The 19626-nt window shown below is 42.8% G+C and overlaps 2 protein-coding genes across 2 annotated transcripts in view; both read left to right on the plus strand.

Moving 5' to 3' along the window:
- LOC134624293 (NACHT, LRR and PYD domains-containing protein 12-like) overlaps window positions 1–19626 on the plus strand; it is a 521298-nt gene that overhangs the window by 474428 nt on the left and 27244 nt on the right. The window contains exon 10 of the mRNA XM_063469262.1: window positions 18691–18864. Coding sequence (XP_063325332.1) covers window positions 18691–18864 — 174 coding nt within the window. The remainder of the gene's footprint in view (window positions 1–18690; window positions 18865–19626) is intronic.
- Window positions 13428–18521, plus strand: LOC135932492 (protein NLRC3-like). The gene is made up of 6 exons (XM_065469979.1): window positions 13428–13709; window positions 13794–13886; window positions 14261–14362; window positions 16138–16216; window positions 16377–16563; window positions 16717–18521. Exons 1-6 carry the CDS (start codon window positions 13621–13623, stop codon window positions 18519–18521), a joined length of 2355 nt encoding a protein of 784 aa, XP_065326051.1. The 5' UTR covers window positions 13428–13620.

Below are 19626 nucleotides of genomic sequence, written 5' to 3' on the forward strand. Positions count from 1 at the left end.
TGAATTCCTGAGGTCAGATGGCCCAGGATGTGAGTGGAGTTTTGTCTTTGTTGTTTGACTCACTGAATCAGGAACTCTGCCTCCTTTTGTTCTCACACTGGGTTTAATGAAAGAAGGTTTCTGTTTGTCCATCAAAGTTCTTTTTTGTGATCTTTTAAAGGATCCAGATGATTATCCAGAGCCTGGCTTGTCTCATTAGTCTCTCAGTGACCTGAGCAGCAGCTACAGCTCTGCTGGCCTCTGTGTTCACCTGCAGGAGACGTGGAGACCTGCGCTCACCTTCTGCAGCACTTAGACACAGGTGCAGTGAGGGAAGGTGAGTCATCCTTTAGCAGGACATCATTCAGGCTTTATTAGCATCACTGTGACTGTTATTGTGTTTGTAGGAGGTTTCCTCTGCTGGTCTCAGACAGCAGCAGAAACATCAGCCTCCCTGTCAGTGGAGAGCAGTTCTTATGTGCTGTTGGCCAAACTCAGCGCCTCCCTGACTGCTGAGGATCTGGGATATGCCTCTGGTATTATCAGGTGGCTTACTGGGCAGCAGAACTTTGACGGAGGCTTCTCCTCCACTCAGGTACGACACCACCCGAACAGCATGAAGCTCATCTTTGAGTTCATCTACAGTCTTAGATCAAATCAGGTGAAATAATCCTGAAGCTTTCATGTTGTTGCTTTTCTCTCAGATATGCAGACTTGTTTTAGCAGGCAGGGATGTTTTTATTCTTTATTTACAAGATGAAATTGACTTTGGTCTAAAAATGTGTTGTTTTAACAGAACAGCCTTCTGTGCAGCAACTACACGTAACAGCCTGTAAATAACAGCTCAGCTGCAGTCTGTAAGTTTATACCTGTGATTTCTCTACTTTGTTTCTCTGAGATCATCTCTGTTAAACAGATTTAACCTGTTTAACCTTTATTTAACCAGGAAGTGAAGGTTAGAAACTCTTTGTGAGAGTGTGTTGAAGTGACACAGGCAGTTTGAACTCAAAATGAATCCATCCTGTAGGACACAGTGGAGGCTCTTCAGGCTCTCTGCTCCACTCTGGTGTTCAGTCCTGAAGGTTGGAGCACAGGGACAGTTCAGGCTCCAGCTGTCAGCTGACATTTGATCAGGGCAACAAACTGCTCCACCAGGAGGAGGCGCTGCAGGACGTGTCAGGAAAACACAGGCTGGAGGTGAAGCTGCATGTGCTTCAGTGCAGCTCAGTGACAGCATCATGTGACCAGGTCCTGGTTGGTGTCAAACAGGCTTTCTTTGTACTTATAAAACATAAAGAAGCATTTTCACATGTAATAAATGTGTTTTCATAGACAACATTAGAGCTGACAGTAAGAACTGCACACAGTACAATTCTATTTACACTAAATTAAAAATCAATAAAGTCACTTTGTGTCTACATGAGAATCAGAGAAACTTTCTTCATCCCAGAGGGAAACTGAGCTGTCGGAGCAGCAAACACACAACAAACATCAAGCACTGATAGAAAATGAGAAACACAGATACTGATGACTGATATTAAGATAAATAGATAAATATAGAGATATAAATATAAAAGCATCACAGTCCACACAGAGGTGGAGCCCACAGGTGAGTCTGCCAGAGCCAGACTGACTGTGGAAATACATCCCTGTAAGTATGTGACAGGTTAGAGGAGAGTCTGTACCAGCGTGGAGTCACTGTGGGTGGATGAAGAGCATGTGTGCACACACCGTTCAAACACAGCTACAGTGGGAAGGAGAAAACTACAAACATGGTGGTCCTGGATGTTCCTCACAGTGAGAGTAATTAGACGCTACCAACACGTCATGTGATCACAGTGATGATGTCATCTCCTCACAGCTCAAACATGGCCTCCTGGTGAGTCGTGTTGAACCAAAGGAAGATCCTGTTCTGGTGTCCTTAGAGGAGGTCAGAGAAGTCCACAGTGGGGACACCAGATGATGATCTTTGGTACAAACTGTGTCTGCGATTGTTTCTGTCTCGTCCAGTTATCAAAGGACACACCATCAACCACAGAGATCATCCAGGAGCTCCCAGTGGACGACCTGAAGCCAGCCGTGGTCCAGCTCTATGACGACTACCAACCAGGTCCAAGTCTAACTAAGCTTTACTCCAACAGCTCACTGACACACTTCAGAGGATCCATCAGACTGAACAGTTCATACAAGCTGATGTTTCCATCAGTGACACAGAGAAACGACACTTTCATAAATCTGGTTTTAGTCACTTTGAGTCTAACAGGAAACAAACTGCATCATTTGTGCTTCTTGCACCAGGATCCTCCTCGTCTCTCCCACAGCAGGAAGTTCAGTTCTGCTCTCATGAAGCAGCAGGAAGATGTGAGGCTCAGAGTGAGGACTGAGTACAGACTGATGGAACACACTCAGCCTTTTGCCACTGCGTGCACAGCTGTGAGTCATGTGACACTCGTGCACTCGTGTTGATCACACCTCTCATTGCAGATAAGTGAACTCTCCCAGGGGCAACGATCACACACAGTGGTGTGAAAAAGTCTTTTCACTCAGTCATTTCTTACTGTTTTTATCACACAAATGTTCATGTTAGACAAAGATAACACAAGTAAATAAATGATGATGTCATTGATTAAGGCACAAAGGTGATCCCAACCTACCTGAGCTGTGTGCAAAAATAACTGCCCCTCTGCTTCAATCATGAATGAACTGTGATGAAGCACATTTGTTTCTAAAGCTGAGTTCAGTCTGACAAACACACTCAGCCTGATTACTAGAAGACCTGTTGGATCAACAGACTCATCAATTTCTACAGAACCCGTGTGAGAAAGTGAACAGGCTGAAAGATGTCAAACAGCAACACATAATGCCACCATCTACACAATCAGCTGACAGAGTCACAGCTGTCAGTCTGGACAGGGTTCAAAGCCATTTCTAAGGCTTTGGGACTCTGTGGAACCACGCTGAGAGCCATTAAACACAAATGCTGAAAGTGGGGAACAGGGCTGGACTGGGACAAAAAATCGGCCCGGGCATTTTGAGTAGAGACCGGCCCACCAGGATAGAGATTGAAAATGTGACGTCATTCAGGGGTAAAACCGCAAAGGATTCTGGGAACTTGTGGCAAGAGGTACTAGCGCACGCAGGCTTTCAATTGAACTCAGTTACACAGCGATAAAAAGAAACTCAAAAAATGGCAAGAAGCTGTTGTATTATTAACAGCAATAGCCGGTCACATGACAGCCACGGGAAGCCGATGGGTAAAGAGATCGTTTTTTTAATCGGATTACGTCGTTGAAGAGAAATTTTTTAAGCCATGTTTCCGAAGTAAGAGCCGACGGATGGTATGGATATACCAAATATAACGTCTCAGAACACTCCAGCTCACATGTTAGTCTGTTCCAAGCATTCCCACAAAGTTCATTGTTTTGTAGTAGTTAATATGTCATTTTTCTTAACATAATTGGTGATATAGGTTACAAGCAAGTCTGGCGCTGAACAGAAATTGCCGCGCTATGCTCCTTTATTTATTGTGCATAAATAGTGAATTGTCCTGACAGAATATTGCGTTTCGCTTCTGTTATTACCACGGTACATTGACAAAAACATATACTTTTATTCACAGGGTAAAACAGTTGTTTTGTATCACTAATTGTCCAGTGCGATTACAACATACAATATTATTGTCACTGCTACATTTCTGTAATGCTACCAGAAATTATTTCCACTACCGTTGAGCTCAAAGGTCCTATTAATAAACGGTTAACGAATGTGTATTTATGACGACGATTTGTGAGACTGGTAAACTTGTTTGTACGATGGTCTTTTGTTCTACACAGTGCATTTCAAGGTCCTGTACCCATCCGTCAGTAAACTGTACCCGGGCTTGTTGCAGTGACCTGAAGTTACTAAAAACTTCATGAGTGTATGCACTCACTCCAAGAACCGTATAATTATAAATCTGAGCATGGTGAAAGTTGGGCAGTACGCTAACATCTTTTGTTCACTCTGTGTGCTCGTAAGGGTCTGACCCTTTCATTCCTTTGATTTTTTCCTCGTATCTTTTCTTTGACTTTTCGTCGAGTCTGTCTTTGTACGGACCGGCATTGTTCTTCTTAGTTTTGTACATTCCTTTTTTGTGCGGCAAAGAAAAACCAAGAAGGTGTTGGAACCGGAGAATGAACGTTTTGCGGTGCTGCAAATGCTTGCATTTGATGCGGTACTTGGATTGTTTTGCCACGAGTTCCCGGCATGCAATACGCGAAAGTCACGTTATCTGTCAATCGCTATAGGAAAAACCAGAAAGCCTTTGCATGAAAACAACTGCTTTGATGTACACTGTAAACCTACACCATCCTCCCTATTCTGGATTTTAAACAGTACATAGCGGAAACAAAAAGACTGCTTGGTCGAGTTAACCTCCTGAACTATGTACAACACATGGTAGAAACCTTAAATGAAGACCAAGAACACTAGAGGTGAGACATGATCATTAATTAATATTAAAATTAATAAATGACAGATTTAGTGATATTTTCATAAACACCTCCTTTCCTTTTTTTGTTCTCCATTTTCTTTAGTTCGTCTATAAGATTGCTAAACAAGGGGGAGGGTGCATCCGGCCTCCTCGGCTGTAATTGGTCCAGCCCAGAGTCGATCATGACCAATTGGCCAATCCAGCACCTTTCATTATATATACCCTTCCTAAAAAAAAAAAAAAAAATCCATCGGCCCATAAAAACAAAAAATCACCAGCGGCCCACCGGGCAAATGCCCTGTATGCCCGATGGCCAGTCCGGCTATGCGGGTGAGGTGCCCATGGCATCACCGCTACTTGTTGAGAGTAAGAGCTATACGCTTTTTCATGTCAAAACGTCGTCATAAATAAGTCTCCAATAACACCAGAAAAAGTTGCCAGATTTGTCACTAGTCGCTTTTTAGAAAAAAAAGTCGCTAAGGGGTCTGGTCTGAAAACTCGCTAAATATAGCGACAAAGTCGCTAAGTTGGCAACACTGATAAACACTAAAGACCAGGTTTGTCCTCATTTGCATAATGGACCTGTGTCGGTGTGTGACTGTAGCCTCGGATTTATAATGTTAAATAGTGATTTCACAGTAATATCAAAGTAATGTAGCGAGTAGTGTAACTAATTACTCACTTCAGTGAGTAATAAAGTAACATACTGCAATACTTTAAAGAAAAATGATCAGTAATATGTAATAGATTACTTTTTTAGAATAATGTCACGTGATTGTACTTTATATTAAACGTGTTATTAAATCCAACCACAAATGCAAACCTGGTCATACTGTTCACAGCTGAGGTGTTTAATCAGTGATGGAGACTCTATGACCTCATGTAATGTCTGCTGGAATCACTGAGACCATCACATTCAAACGTGGAGTCTCATGCAATGATCCAGGAAAACAGAAGGTTTATCACTCCTGTTTTCCCACAGCGTTTACACTTCAATCTGCTGTTGGTGGCTTTTTTGCAGCAACTGTGACACTTAGTAGTAGAACTGACACACAAAACAAAACAACAACGACACTAACTATATACTCTGCAACACACCCAGTGAGCTTGATTTGAAGTGGGTTTAATAAACACATTGCAATGTGGAGAGAGCATACCAGTGAAACACCAGGACCATCTCTGTGGCACCGCCCTTACATCTTATATACAGAGATAAGCAGATGAGCAGAAGGAGTCACTATCTGTTTAACGTCTCCCATTACAATAACCTCACTGTGTTAACTGTCCACATGCATGTAAACTAGTGACAGGAGTGCTCTTACTATGGTAGAGTGAGAAAGTGATATTACTATAACTAATGTGATGTGATTAAATATGTGATTAATACATGAGAAAAGAAATCTGCCACCTACATCCAGAACAACATCACAGACACTCTGGACCCCCTGCAGTCTGCCTACCGGTCCAACAGTTCCACATCAGACACCATCGCTGCTGCCCTTCACACTCACTACTCACTCTCCCACCTGGAAAACAAAGACTCCTACATCAGGGTAGCTGATTATAGGTCCCCTTTCAATACTGTGATCCCACACAAACTCACTCACAAACAATCTACACTCGGCCTGCATCCCACCCTCTGTGACTGGCAACACTCGGCCAGCACCCCACCTTACTTTTTGAATGGCAGGCCTCAGTCTATCAGGATCGCCAACAAGACTTCAGCCAGCATTACCACAAACACTGGCGTCCCACAGGGTTGCATCCTCAGCCCCACCCTCTACACCCTGGTCACCCATGACTGTGTCACCTCCAACAAAGACAACAACATTTTGAAGTTCACGGATGACACTGCAGTGATCGGTCGCATCACTGGAGAGGACGACGTGGCTTATAGGAGAGAGGAGGCTGGTCTGGTGTCATGGTGTGAGGACAACAACCTCACCCTCAAGACTGATAAGATGAAGGAGACGATAGTGGACACAAGTAAGAAGAAGAGGCCTCACCAGCCGCTGTTTACCCGGGAGCGTGAAGTGCAGAGGGTGAGCAGCACCTGGGCATCCACATCAGTGAGGACCTCACCTGGACACTGAACACCACACCGCTGGCCAAGAGCAGTGGCTGTATTTCCTGAGGATGCTGAGGAAATTTGGTATGTTGGCCAAGATCCTCAGCAGGTTCTACAGCTGCTCTGTGGAGAGCACCCTGACCAGCTGCATCACTGCATGGTACGGCAGCACTACTGCTATGGGCCGCAAACGCCTGCAGAGAGTGATAACAACCGTGGAGAAGATCATCAGGACCCCGCTGCTCTCTCTGCAGAGTATCGACCATCTCAGAGTCCAGAGGAGAGACACACTTCTGCCCTCGAGATGAAAGTTCAGAAGTGTGAAATCTAGAACATCCAGACTCAACAACTCCATCTTCCCACTGCTATCAGACTCCTGAACAGCTGACCGACCTCAAACTGCAATTTGCACATCAGGTAACTTGATTTTGCACATTAAACTCCTTTGTACATCCATGTACATCAACATCTGCAGACCACACATGTCTTCAATTACTTATTTGTACTTATTTGCAGTTATTTATCTTTTTATTTTTTTAATCCTTATTTTTATCTTTTTATTTATTCTTATCTTGTTCTTTTAACCCCTATCTAACTTGGCATTGTGCATTGTGTGTTTAAATTCAGTTTAAATTCAGGGACACAGACCCCCTGCTGATCCTCTACCTAATCACACGAGCCAAGGTATGAAAACGGGTGTGGGTCACAATCAGCCAAGGTTTTTGGTGAACCCATTGTGAGACCGAGCCCCACCCTATCATGTGATTTTCTGTGATCAAATGGCCCAGGATGTGAGTGGGTGATAAGGCGTCCATGTCCCTCCTTGGGGAGATACTCCCAGAGGGCTTAAAATCTGGGACTCTCCACCATTTGACCCTAGAACTGATGAAGCTTCTTGGATGAGAGGTGAAACGTCTTCAAGCAACGCTTTTCTTTCCAAGCTCCTTTGACAACATCATTCATAGAACAACTTTCAGCTTCTTTTGCTCTGCTACAATTTGGATGGATTTGCATTTAAAGATGCAAAGAGACTAAAATGGTTAGGGTCAGGAGGTCAAAGGTCAGAGCTCCTGTGGGTCTGAGGGCAGCCTCACGCTGGAGAAGGATGAAGGAGTCTGACCTGAGCCAGTGTTTGGCATGAACACATCAGCACTGCTCTCAGTGAGCCTAACGACAGCCATTAGAATCATTTCAGTGTTTCAGTCATTTAAAAACACTTCCTGTCACTGTGGTGGTTACAGTGACATCATGCAGTTTGTGTGTTGACCTCCAGAGGGCGACAAATCAGCACAGACAGAGAGCTCCATTCAAACTTTGCTGCCGTCAGCAGTGGTTGGGAGTAATGGGATACATGTACCGCCGTTACGTATTTAAAATACAAAATATGACTAACTGTATTCTGTTACAGTTACCGTTTAAAAAGGTGGTATTTAGAATAGTTATTTTCTTGAAATAAATGGATTACACGGCGGTCTTATTCTGTTTCATATATTAGGCTATGTCCTCCCTATTTTTTGGTAATTCCACGCCGGTGGAAACCCAAACAAAAGAAGAGGCTCTAATGTCTGTGTCTCAATCTCGCGGCCCATGTCACCCCTACTTGCGGCCCGCATAATGACCTGAAGAATTATTTTTTAAAATGATTTAATATGAAGGCAGAGTGTTACAGGCATCGCCTTAAAAAATGTAGCCTCATGGGCAGTGTGGTCCGTGCTGCAGGGAGAATGGACTGCCATATCCGTTATGTGTATGTGAGCGCCAGGGAAGGGAGAAAAAGGAGAGTTTAAAAGTACGAGTCGTCACCGAGCAGAAATGGGAGATGGAAGCATGTAAATATAATAATAACCACAGCAGCCAAGAAGAGTGCCTGACGAGCCCAGTTGTAAGTAAGCTATTAAGACTCGACTGTACACTGTGTTCGTGTTTTCCTCTAAAACAGTAAGTTTTGTTGGAGCAGCCTTTCAACGCCTCTCTCTGTCTCTCGCTAGCAAAGTTGACCCAGACAACAAAGTAAAGCTAGTTTCCAGCTACGAGCTCGACACAGAACCCAACGTATTAGCCAGAGGTCCCTTTACTACGGTTAACGCGGAATAGTTTTCTATATGAGATCGCTGCAAAAAGTGCAGCCTTACTGTGATCCCACATATACTCACTCACAAACTGTCTACACTCGGCCTGCACCCCACCCTAGGAAGAAGAACAGCAAAGTGATGACCAGTGTTGGGTAAGTTACTTTAAATTAGTAACTTAGTTACATTACTAGTTACTTCTATCAAAAAGTAACTCAGTTACTTCAAGTTACTCGTTACTTTCACAGCAACGAGTTACTAGGGAAAGTAACTTTGGTTTTACTCAGAATTCTCTTGTTAATGTGTTGCTTCCGTAACTGGATACCCAACAAGATTGCTAGTCTTCTAGCTTGCTTACTTGGCACAAGTGCACTGTGCCACCTACTAATAGAAAGGAAAAAATAATGTGCACATTTCTACGAGAGAAATCCCACGCCTGGACCGTCATTGACCGCTGCATGATTCTAGCCTGCTTTTTACATCCAACACAAAACTGCAGTCGTGGTGGTTTCGATTGTACTCAGAACTCAGAACTTCTGCCTTCTGAATAGGAAAGATGTAGGTAACACCAGACTGCAGATGAGCTGTATACAGGGCTGGACTGGGACAAAAAAATCGTCCCGGGGAATTTGACTAGAGACCGGCCCACCATTATAGGAAAAATCATAAAGCCTTTGAATGAAAATAAACACTGTTGTGACAGTGATGTACACTGTCTTGATGGTATATATGTATCAATCTATCAATTGTTGGTTGTAAGACTCAGATAATTTTTTTAAAAGCGAGACATTTTAAATGAGAATAATAAAGAAAAGTATTTTTTGTGCCCCCCTTTCCCCGTTAATGCCCCCTGGCAACACTTTGCCCCTGCACAGTTACCAGCTGTCAGCTACGTAAAAAAGGATCCTGGTGTTATTTGTCTCTCAGAAACAGTTCATAACTTCCCTTCAACTCATTCATGTCACCTAAAAGGTAAACCTGTTTCTCCATCACCTGTTCAGCTCTGATGATTGAGTAAGGACATCTCCTCGTTTCATCTTCATGTTTCCCACTCACCAGATATACAAACCATCATGACCAGTAGCTTTTACAGCTGTGGATCCAGCAAACATCAGCTGATACTAGAAATTAATATTAAATAAATTCTAACAACAGCTGATCAAGCTTAAACGTGCTGCTGTTGTTTAGCACGACATCCGCTGGTTTCCTCTTTCTGGCGCAAAGAGGGCAATAAACAAACAAGAGAGAAAAGCCGATCAGCTGATCATTAATCAGTTTCATGATTGAAGTAGAAACAGGGGAGGAGAGAATGAGAGAAGAAGAGGCAGCTGTGCAGCGTAAAGACAAAATAAATGCAGCTTTGTGTCTTTTTCATTGTAGCTGAAGCTGTGTTCCTTTTCAGTTCAATACGAAACGCGCAATATTTTCTCTGAAAACGAGACGATTCTGTTTTTTACAGGACGGTTGGCAATTCTAATAATTAACCGTATGAACAAAATAAAGTTCAACATCGGTAACATAGCACCCACCCAGCTGTATAGAAACTCCGTCATGCTAGCTAGTACGCAGTACAAAAAGTCAGCATAACGAAAATAAACTGCACCTGAACTTGGTTTATATCTGACCCGGATAGACTGCATGTCATAACTTCTTACCTGAAGTTCAGTTCACCTGATACTCGGACCGGCGGCCGCTCCTCTTGCCTCCCTTTTCCTTCATTTTCCACCGCTTGCTAATGTTATTGAATCTGTGGAAGCTCCACGATAGCCACCACACGAACTAACAAATAACGAGAAAAAATAAAAAGAAAAAAATAAAAAGATACAAAAAGGGACTTTTTCGCGTTCTCGGCTTGATGCGTACTTCGAATTGGAACAGTACTTGGTCTCCGACTGATGACATATCACGAGTACACGAGAATGCAAGTACGCACAAGTACGCATATTGATAAACGCCCAACATGTATTGAAGTTCCCCAGAAGCCTGGTAATGAACTAATCATGTGATTCAGGTGTATTTACCCAGGGTGATATCTAGAACCTGCAGGGACACTGGCCCTCGTGGACTGGGATTGGGGACCCCTGGTCTGAATGAAGCTCAGGTGTTGATGCTGCTCCCTGATTGGACGGTTGGTTTCAGCTCTGCTCTCAGTCTTTACTGCACAAGTGAAGGTAGAAAGTGTGTTTGGATCTATAGACTGGAAACAGAGAAACATGCTGAACATTTGAAGCTTTGCAGCAGAAACGTTCATGTTACAAATACAGCAGAGCTGATCTGGGATCAGTGTGTTCACACGTGCAGCTACAACAAGGTTTCATGTCTCCACACGTCAGCATGTGAACTTTACTCTGACTCAGTCTGAGCAGTCAGACGGCATATTCCCTCCCACCTGTGCTGAGCTTCAGGTGGAGTCCCGCCTCCTTCCAGGAAGCAGCTCACATGTGTGTCCGTGTTTAGTGTCCAGGTGTGGAGTGAAGCTTGTTGTTGGTGTGTGAAGAAACTGTAAGTTTGCTTTGTTTCCTCCTTTAACAGTTTGTCTTTAGGAACTTTACTGTTTGTTCAGCTCATGTTTGATTTCTTCACACAACAAACTGTGTGTTTGTATTTCCGGTCTCTGCATTAAAGTCAGTGTGTAATGTTTTCCTGGCTAACATCAGCTGTGTGCAGCTTAGTTCAGCACAAATCTGCTGCTCCATAGTTCACGGTAACGGACTCACAGCTGGACCAACGAGGCCGAGTGTGTCCGCCACTCTGAGTTATGTTGGTGTTTGTGTACTTGTAGTTTGTACTTTGTGAGTTCACTCAGAGTCTACAGAGGACGCAGCGTACGTGATGACGTCACAGCCCATTACCTCCTTTACCAATATTTACACAAGAGACACCTTTACAGGACGGTTGGCAATTCTGATGCTAAGCTAGTGACACAGTATGCTAACGCTAAGCTAACGCAAAGAGCTCTAAGGCTACGTTCACACTGCAGGTCTTAATGCTCAATTCCGATTTTTTGATCAAATCCGATTTTTTTGTCTGCCTGTTCACACTACAAATAAAATGCGACAGCAAACGCTCACCAGTGTGAACGCTCAAAGCGGCCCGCATGCGCAAAAGAAGACGTCACACAGAACTCGCTCTGTTTAGACCCAGAGCAAACAATATTGTTTGACTGATTGCCCTTAATATAAAGACTTCGGACTTTATGTTTCCAGATTTTTGCTTTAAGTTATTTTGTTATTTATATTATAATGTAGATGACCTAATAATGATCATTTTTGCTGTTTTAGTGAAGCGGTGCTTCAAAGGATTGTTGCAGATTTCTGTCAGAATCTGCAGAAAATACAGTAAAAATAAAATGTTCACATTTCTCCAACATTGTCTTCCCAACAGTTTCACCGGATGGTAGGAAATCGTTCTCCGGCGCTGATAATTGGCGTCTATCTTGTGTCAATGACGTAAAAGACGGATTTAATGCGACTTGACCGTTCACACAGCAGTCGCTTTCTAAAACATCGGATACGTATCGGATTCAGTACCACATACAAAAGTGACCCAGATCGGATTTGAAAATATCGGATTTGTGCCGTTCACACTGTCATACCAAGATCGGATACGGGTCGCATAGGGGCGAAAATATCGGATTTGATGCGCTTTCGCCTGCAGTGTGAACGTAGCCTTACAGACACGAGGTAATTGCTAAAAAAATTATTTTGACTCTCTGGAAAACGGATATTGTACCTCAATTCAAAATGTGGCTCACAGAACTGACTGCTTTACTACATATGGAGAGAATTAGGTATATATTAGCAGACAAACTTAGTAATTTCTTTGATGTGTGGCAACCATTTTTAGACCATCTATTAAAACAAAGTCCTTTCTGATCGATTACCAATAACTTAGCCTTCCACCTTAGCGCTTTATTTTTGTTTATTGCCATTGTTGAAGCAGTATTTTTGTCGTTGCAGTGTATAAACTTTTGTCTTATTTGTGTGTTTTAGCCCTTGCTGTTGTGTTGTCTGTTGTTTTTTTTTGTTTGTTTGTTTGTTTTTTCTTATATCAAAAAATCTCAATAAATATATATATATATATAAAGCCTTACAGACACGAGTTAAAAAGCTGCTTTTACTTTGTGATCAGAGTCCAGGACTGAGAGAGCAGCAGAGTTGATGGATGATGAATTACTGGATGGAAGAAGCTTCTCATTAGCAGTAGTGATGTCATTAGAAGTAGTGATGGCTCGCTTGAAGCTGACTCTCCGGTGCGTGTGTCAAAAAAATTAACACACTGCTTCAGAATCACTGTGTCGAAGCGTGAGTCGTTTAGCCAGAGTCACGTGATCAGTGACGTCCGAAGCTTCATTTAGAACCTAACTGCTTCGGTCTCTGATTCAATGGTTTATAAGGCCCAGGTAGAATGTATAACTGCATCTCTACCAGTTTCTGTGCACTCCAGCCTCTTCTGTTCCATGTGAAGGGATTTTCCTTAGGTCAGGAGAAATTATCTCCACGAAAAGAAACAGGTTCAGCTATCGCACGGTGGAACAAATTTTCTCCTTAAATAAAAATGAGAAAGGCTAAGCTTAAATGCATCATGTTTTTAATTTGCAAGTTCATAAGCATTTTCCCTTTCCAGTTTACAATCAATTATACTATATAGCAATATTTTAGAATAATACATATTTTAGACCTATATTATAGGTCTAAAATATGTATAGGAAAATTTCCCTAATGTAATATTATTTATAAAAATACCCGTCTAGCGATTAACTGCATAAGTACATGGAGGCAGGACCTCACAGCAGAAGCATATTCCATAATCCATCTAGTGGACTGATAGTAGAGCAGCTGATGGCAGCTTCCTCTGCCTCACACTGCTGTCTGACTGCATTCAGCTGACACTGAGATGAAGCAGGAAAGAAGCAGCTGATATTTGGACAGCACACATGATGGAAAGCAGGATTTCAGTTGATGTGCACATGAATGATTTGTGTTTCCTCTGCAGGTGAAGGTAGAAAGTGTGTGTGAGCTGATGTGAGCAGCATGGATCAGTGTGAGGACAGAGAGGAGGGAGTCCCTCCCTCTAAAAGCACTCTGTGTGGGGAACATGAGAGCCAGACCAAAGCTCAGAGGTGAGATGACCATCTCTACCTGTCCATGACTCTTCTCCATGTCACAGCTCAGCACTCACATCACTGCTCCATCATTATTCACAGGAACCCACCTGCACCTCCACCCAGCTCTGTGTCCTGTAAGAGTGACCGGTCTAAAGGTTTCCTCATTGATTTTAAAGTCTCTGCTGCAGAGAGGTGAGCTGCTAGTAACACGAACTGTCTGATTTAAATGATTGTTTGTTGATGTTTCCTGGTTTCTAAAATGCATCTCTGTAGGAGAGCAGTGTCTCCAAGGACACACAGGCTCAGCTGTAACTGTTATTTTATTTGGACAGAATTGGCTGTTTGTAACTATTTGTTTTAATGAGAGGTATAAATTTAGACCTCTCACATCTGGATCCTAAGCTATGATACAAACAGCTGCTAGCAGTGGGTAGTTTGATGTTTGTTTTCCTGTAAAAAGCTGTACTGTAATCTAAGAGGACTGTTACTGACAAAAAACAGCTGCAATATCTGCAGTCTGTGTGATCACAGCTGCTTCAATCACTTTATCATGTTTGTGTCTGCAGAGGTCAGAGGTCACAGTCTGCAGGGTCCAGCTGTCCGTCTGTGAGGAGTGACCGGTCCAAAAATAATCCTCCATTCTTCAGTGGTGAACCTGGACGAACGAGGTCAGAGAGCTGTGATGACTCCTTTACCTGTTTGTGTTTCCTGGATAAATCTGACCTGAAACATCCTCAGATTGTTACAAAGATTCATTAAAAAGAAAACAATGAAAGAGAAAAGATCCAAATGTTAGACTTGGTCATTTGCTGTTTGAGGACAGTGATGCTCATATCTGTGGGGAAAGTGTGACCTGAGTGGGTTCATGTTTGTCTTTAAAGAGCTGCTCTGATTCTCTTTGTGTCTGATCTGTTAAACAGTCTGAGAGGTCACACAGAGACCCAGCAGCTAAAGCCTGGATCATACTGGCTGCTGTTACTTCATCAGGACAACACTGAACCACAGTGCTGTTCATGTTCAGGGTTGTGTCATAAAACAGAGAAAAACATGAAGGAGATTTTTTTTTATAGCAGATAACCTTAAAAAAAAACTGAAGAAAACCATGAGTCAACATATGAACATTACCTGATGCTGCTGAAGTGAAGCAGAGCAAAGCTACAGATGTTTCATTACAAAGCATATTTTAATTTTGCATAATTTCATAAAGTTTAATGCAGCTTCTTGTCGGAAGTCATTTAAGAAAAAAAGAAAAAACACAGCAGTCTAGGTAGGTGGTAGGTAAAAGCAGGCGAATGGGAAACTGTTCTTGAAGTACAGAGAGAGAGAGCTGTGGATGAAGTGTGATTTTATCGTGGTGGAGGCAAAACAGCAAAAGTCAGAGGGAATTCATGACGATGTTTATGTGAAGCGTAGCTTTGATCTTCTTTTGTACTGGTTCAGTCAATTTTGGTTGGAGAAAGATGAAACCTGCAGCTTCAGAATTTAGGGCAAAAAAGATGTAAACACAGTGCGGACAGGCCGATGCATCAAAATGAGCGAGCTGTCGGCTTTCACCCCCGATGGCGTGTCCGTGTACGCGCTGTCAGGTGAGACAGCGTCGGCTTTGTGTTTACGTCTTTATGCTGAATCCGTTTACCTGCTCTCATTTACTTTTTTAGCTGTTTGGTGGTTGTTGAAATTTTGTGAGGTTTCACCTGAGATTCTGGCTTTTTCGGCAAAATAAATCTATATTAAAAAAACGATTAAGGATTTTAATGAATTCATATCACGTTATTTAAGGTAGAATCTATTTTAATTGGAAAATTGATCATCAAAGCCTTAATATCTACACTGACTGTGAGCCAATGAATGTGTAGACTATCACCATGACAACATGTTGTTTGAGGTCAGTCCCAAAGTCGATCTGTGAGCGTTTAAGCTCCAGAAACATCTCCTGCTGTTGTTGTACATTCACTGCAGCTGACAAATCTTTACAGGACAGAAGCTGCTGGAAAGCATGAAGAGCAGGAACAGCACACAGCTCAGAGTTCAACAATTCTTCATATATGTAGATCAGTTGGCAAACTGATCATTGTGCACCATTGTGTCTGTCATGAGCCACCGTACCTGTGTTGTGTAATTCAGTATACACACCTGTCATTGGATGGATTTACTCTTCAGTGAAATAACATCCAGAGTGTTCACTGACTCATATCACACCACGAGGCTTCTACAATATACTTTTTTATTTTCAGATTAATGAAATCTTAAACTTTGTTCTGACCTTCTGTAACATCTTCCATCAACGCTGAAAGGGAGTCCATAAAAACAGACTGAAAATTACTGATATTTTCACAATCTGAGAGTTTTAAACTTGACAGACTTGATTCAGATGAAGTTATTTGAGCAGAAACTCCTGGATCTTTATCCTGTGTTGATCTAATTCTTCATGGTTCCTCCACAGAGTGGACCAGCAGAGCTCAGAGGTTCCCAGTGGTCAGTCTGCCCAGCAGCATCAAACACAGCTGGACTCCATATTTATGGTCTGTACATGTACAACAACTACTTTACATCTATTCTGTTCACAGTCATCTCCATGCTGCTCTTTGTAGACCAGTGGATTGTCAGTGTGTCCAACATGGATCTGATGTTTGGCTCCATGATTTCAGTCTGATTGGCTCATTCATAAATATTCTGTTCCAGCTGCTGGAGGACAACATCATCACTTTTGTGAAGAACGAGCTGAAGAAGATCCAGAAGGTTCTGAGTCCAGATGACCCAGAATGCTTACAGAGTCAGAGGAGCAGCAGCAGAGAGGCATTTGTGAAGATCACAGTGGACTTCCTGAGGAGGATGAAGCAGGAGGAGCTGGCTGACCGTCTGCAGAGCAGTAAGAGGATTTATCTAAAGATTTAAGATGTTGGATAAATGAACATTTACTGATGTCTTATGAGATGGAGCATGTTTTAAAGATTCATTCTTTTTGGATTTAAGTGTTTGTTTCCACTTTCAAGTGATATTCTACATATTTTTTCTCATTCAGAACTTCCAGCTGCTGTTTGTCATCGTAACCTTAAATACACCCTGAAGCAAAAGTTCCAGTGTGTGTTTGAGGGCATCGCTAAAGCAGGAAACCCAACCCTTCTGAATCAGATCTACACAGAGCTCTACATCACAGAGGGAGGGACTGCAGAGGTCAATGATGAACATGAGGTCAGACAGATTGAAACAGCATCCAGGAAACCAGACAGACCAGAAACAACCATCAGACAAGAAGACATCTTTAAAGCCTCACCTGGAAGAGATGAACCAATCAGAACAGTGCTGACAAAGGGAGTGGCTGGCATTGGGAAAACAGTCTTAACACAGAAATACACCCTGGACTGGGCTGAAGACAAAGCCAACCAGGACATCCAGTTCATATTTCCATTCACTTTCAGAGAGCTGAATGTGCTGAAAGAGGAAAAGTTCAGCTTGGTGGAACTTGTTCATCACTTCTTTACTGAAACCAAAGAAGCAGGAATCTGCAGCTTTGAAGACTTCCAGGTTGTGTTCATCTTTGATGGTCTGGATGAGTGTCGACTTCCTCTGGACTTCCACAAAACTACAATCCTAACTGACCCTAGAAAGTCCACCTCAGTGGATGAGCTGCTGATAAACCTCATCAGGGGGAAACTGCTTCCCTCTGCTCGCCTCTGGATAACCACACGACCTGCAGCAGCCAATCAGATCCCTCCTAAATGTGTTGGCATGGTGACAGAGGTCAGAGGGTTCACTGACCCACAGAAGGAGGAGTACTTCAGGAAGAGATTCAGAGATGAAGAGCAGGCCAGCAGGATCATCTCCCACATCAAGACATCACGAAGCCTCCACATCATGTGCCACATCCCAGTCTTCTGCTGGATCACTGCTACAGTTCTGGAGGATGTGCTGGAAACCAGAGAGGGAGGACAGCTGCCCAAGACCCTGACTGAGATGTACATCCACTTCCTGGTGGTTCAGGCCAAAGTGAAGAAGGTCAAGTATGATGGAGGAGCTGAGACAGATCCACACTGGAGTCCAGAGAGCAGGAAGATGATGGAGTCCCTGGGAAAACTGGCTTTTGATCAGCTGCAGAAAGGAAACCTGATCTTCTACGAATCAGACCTGACAGAGTGTGGCATCGATATCAGAGCAGCCTCAGTGTACTCAGGAGTGTTCACACAGATCTTTAAAGAGGAGAGAGGACTGTACCAGGACAAGGTGTTCTGCTTCATCCATCTGAGTGTTCAGGAGTTTCTGGCTGCTCTTCATGTCCATCTGACCTTCATCAACTCTGGAGTCAATTTGCTGGAAGAACAACAAACAACCTCTACATGGTCTAAACTATTTAACAAACCAAAACTTCAATGTCTCCACCAGAGTGCTGTGGACAAGGCCTTACAGAGTCCAAATGGACACCTGGACTTGTTCCTCCGCTTCCTCCTGGGTCTTTCCCTGCAGACCAATCAGACTCTCCTACGAGGTCTGCTAACACAGACAGAAAGTAGCTCACAGACCAATCAGGAAACAGTCCAGTACATCAAGAAGAAGCTCAGTGAGAATCTGTCTGCAGAGAAAAGCATCAATCTGTTCCACTGTCTGAATGAACTGAATGATCGTTCTCTAGTGGAGGAGATCCAGCAGTCCCTGAGTTCAGGAAGTCTGTCCACTGGTAAACTGTCTCCTGCTCAGTGGTCAGCTCTGGTCTTCATCTTACTGTCATCAGAAAAAGATCTGGATGTGTTTGACCTGAAGAAATACTCTGCTTCAGAGGAGGCTCTTCTGAGGCTGCTGCCAGTGGTCAAAGCCTCCAACACAGCTTTGTGAGTACATTTGTATTTATGTCTTTATTATGTTTCTACATAGTTTTACAGTTTGTTTTCATGTTTTCTGAGGACAGTTTTGTTTTAATTAAGCTATTTTGTTAACCATTAATTGTATTGCATGCTGGCTTAAAAAAACATTTCATTTGACTGATTTTAATATTTTTTTTCAGACTGAGTGGCTGTAACCTCTCAGAGAAAAGCTGTGATGCTCTTTCCTCAGTTCTCAACTCCCAGTCCTCTTGTCTGAAAGAGATGGACCTAAGTAACAATGACCTTCAGGATTCAGGAGTGAAGTATCTGTCTGCTGCACTACAGAGTCCACATTGTACACTGGAAACTCTCAGGTCAGGATCCAGTTTTTGAAAAATGTATTGATAGCAATGTTGAATATTATTACACAGGAAAAGAAAAACAACTACATGTAAAATAATTACAGCATGACGCCTCTGCCTTTGTAAATGGAGGGACAGTAACTGCGTGTAAAACCTGCAGACAGTCAGATTAACAGTATTTTGTCTCTATCTGCCATTCTGCAATTCATCTCACATAAACAATAACGTGGCGCACAGTGTGACGTGAAAAAAGGCACATACCTTTGACTTGGCGTGACGAACTCTGTATTCCTCTCCCACACGTTAACGCAAAACAGGAGTTTTAAAAAAATCTCAGTTTTCGGTGATTCGAAACACCGTTTACGTGTGGATGAACATTTTACTTGTAAAACAAAAGGGGGCCCAGCAAAAAAAGTCTGGGAACCACTGGCTTAGGAGATTCTTCATTATGCTCTGAAGATTTTTTTACAGTCACATATTTTGTTTAATTGGTGTTGATAGTGAGGACAGCCAGGCGGCCGGACGATATTGAAAGCCCGAGTCTCAACCATAAAACCAGCTTCTCATTTCTAACTTCTCAACCTCTCATTTCTCACTCCCAGAGTAGAAAAGAGTCAGTCTCCCATTAATGGTAGGTTTGTTCAGAATCATAGTGCCAGGTACACAAATGCATCATTGAGATTTTGCTACAATCCAAATATTGAATTTGAGGAGTTTGTGAGGACTGATCACGTTGAGCTCTTTTTCCACATTGACTGGTTCGGATATTTATTG

Source organism: Pelmatolapia mariae, linkage group LG3_W, assembly GCF_036321145.2.
Source record: "Pelmatolapia mariae isolate MD_Pm_ZW linkage group LG3_W, Pm_UMD_F_2, whole genome shotgun sequence".
In the NCBI taxonomy this organism is placed as follows: Eukaryota; Metazoa; Chordata; class Actinopteri; order Cichliformes; family Cichlidae; genus Pelmatolapia; species Pelmatolapia mariae.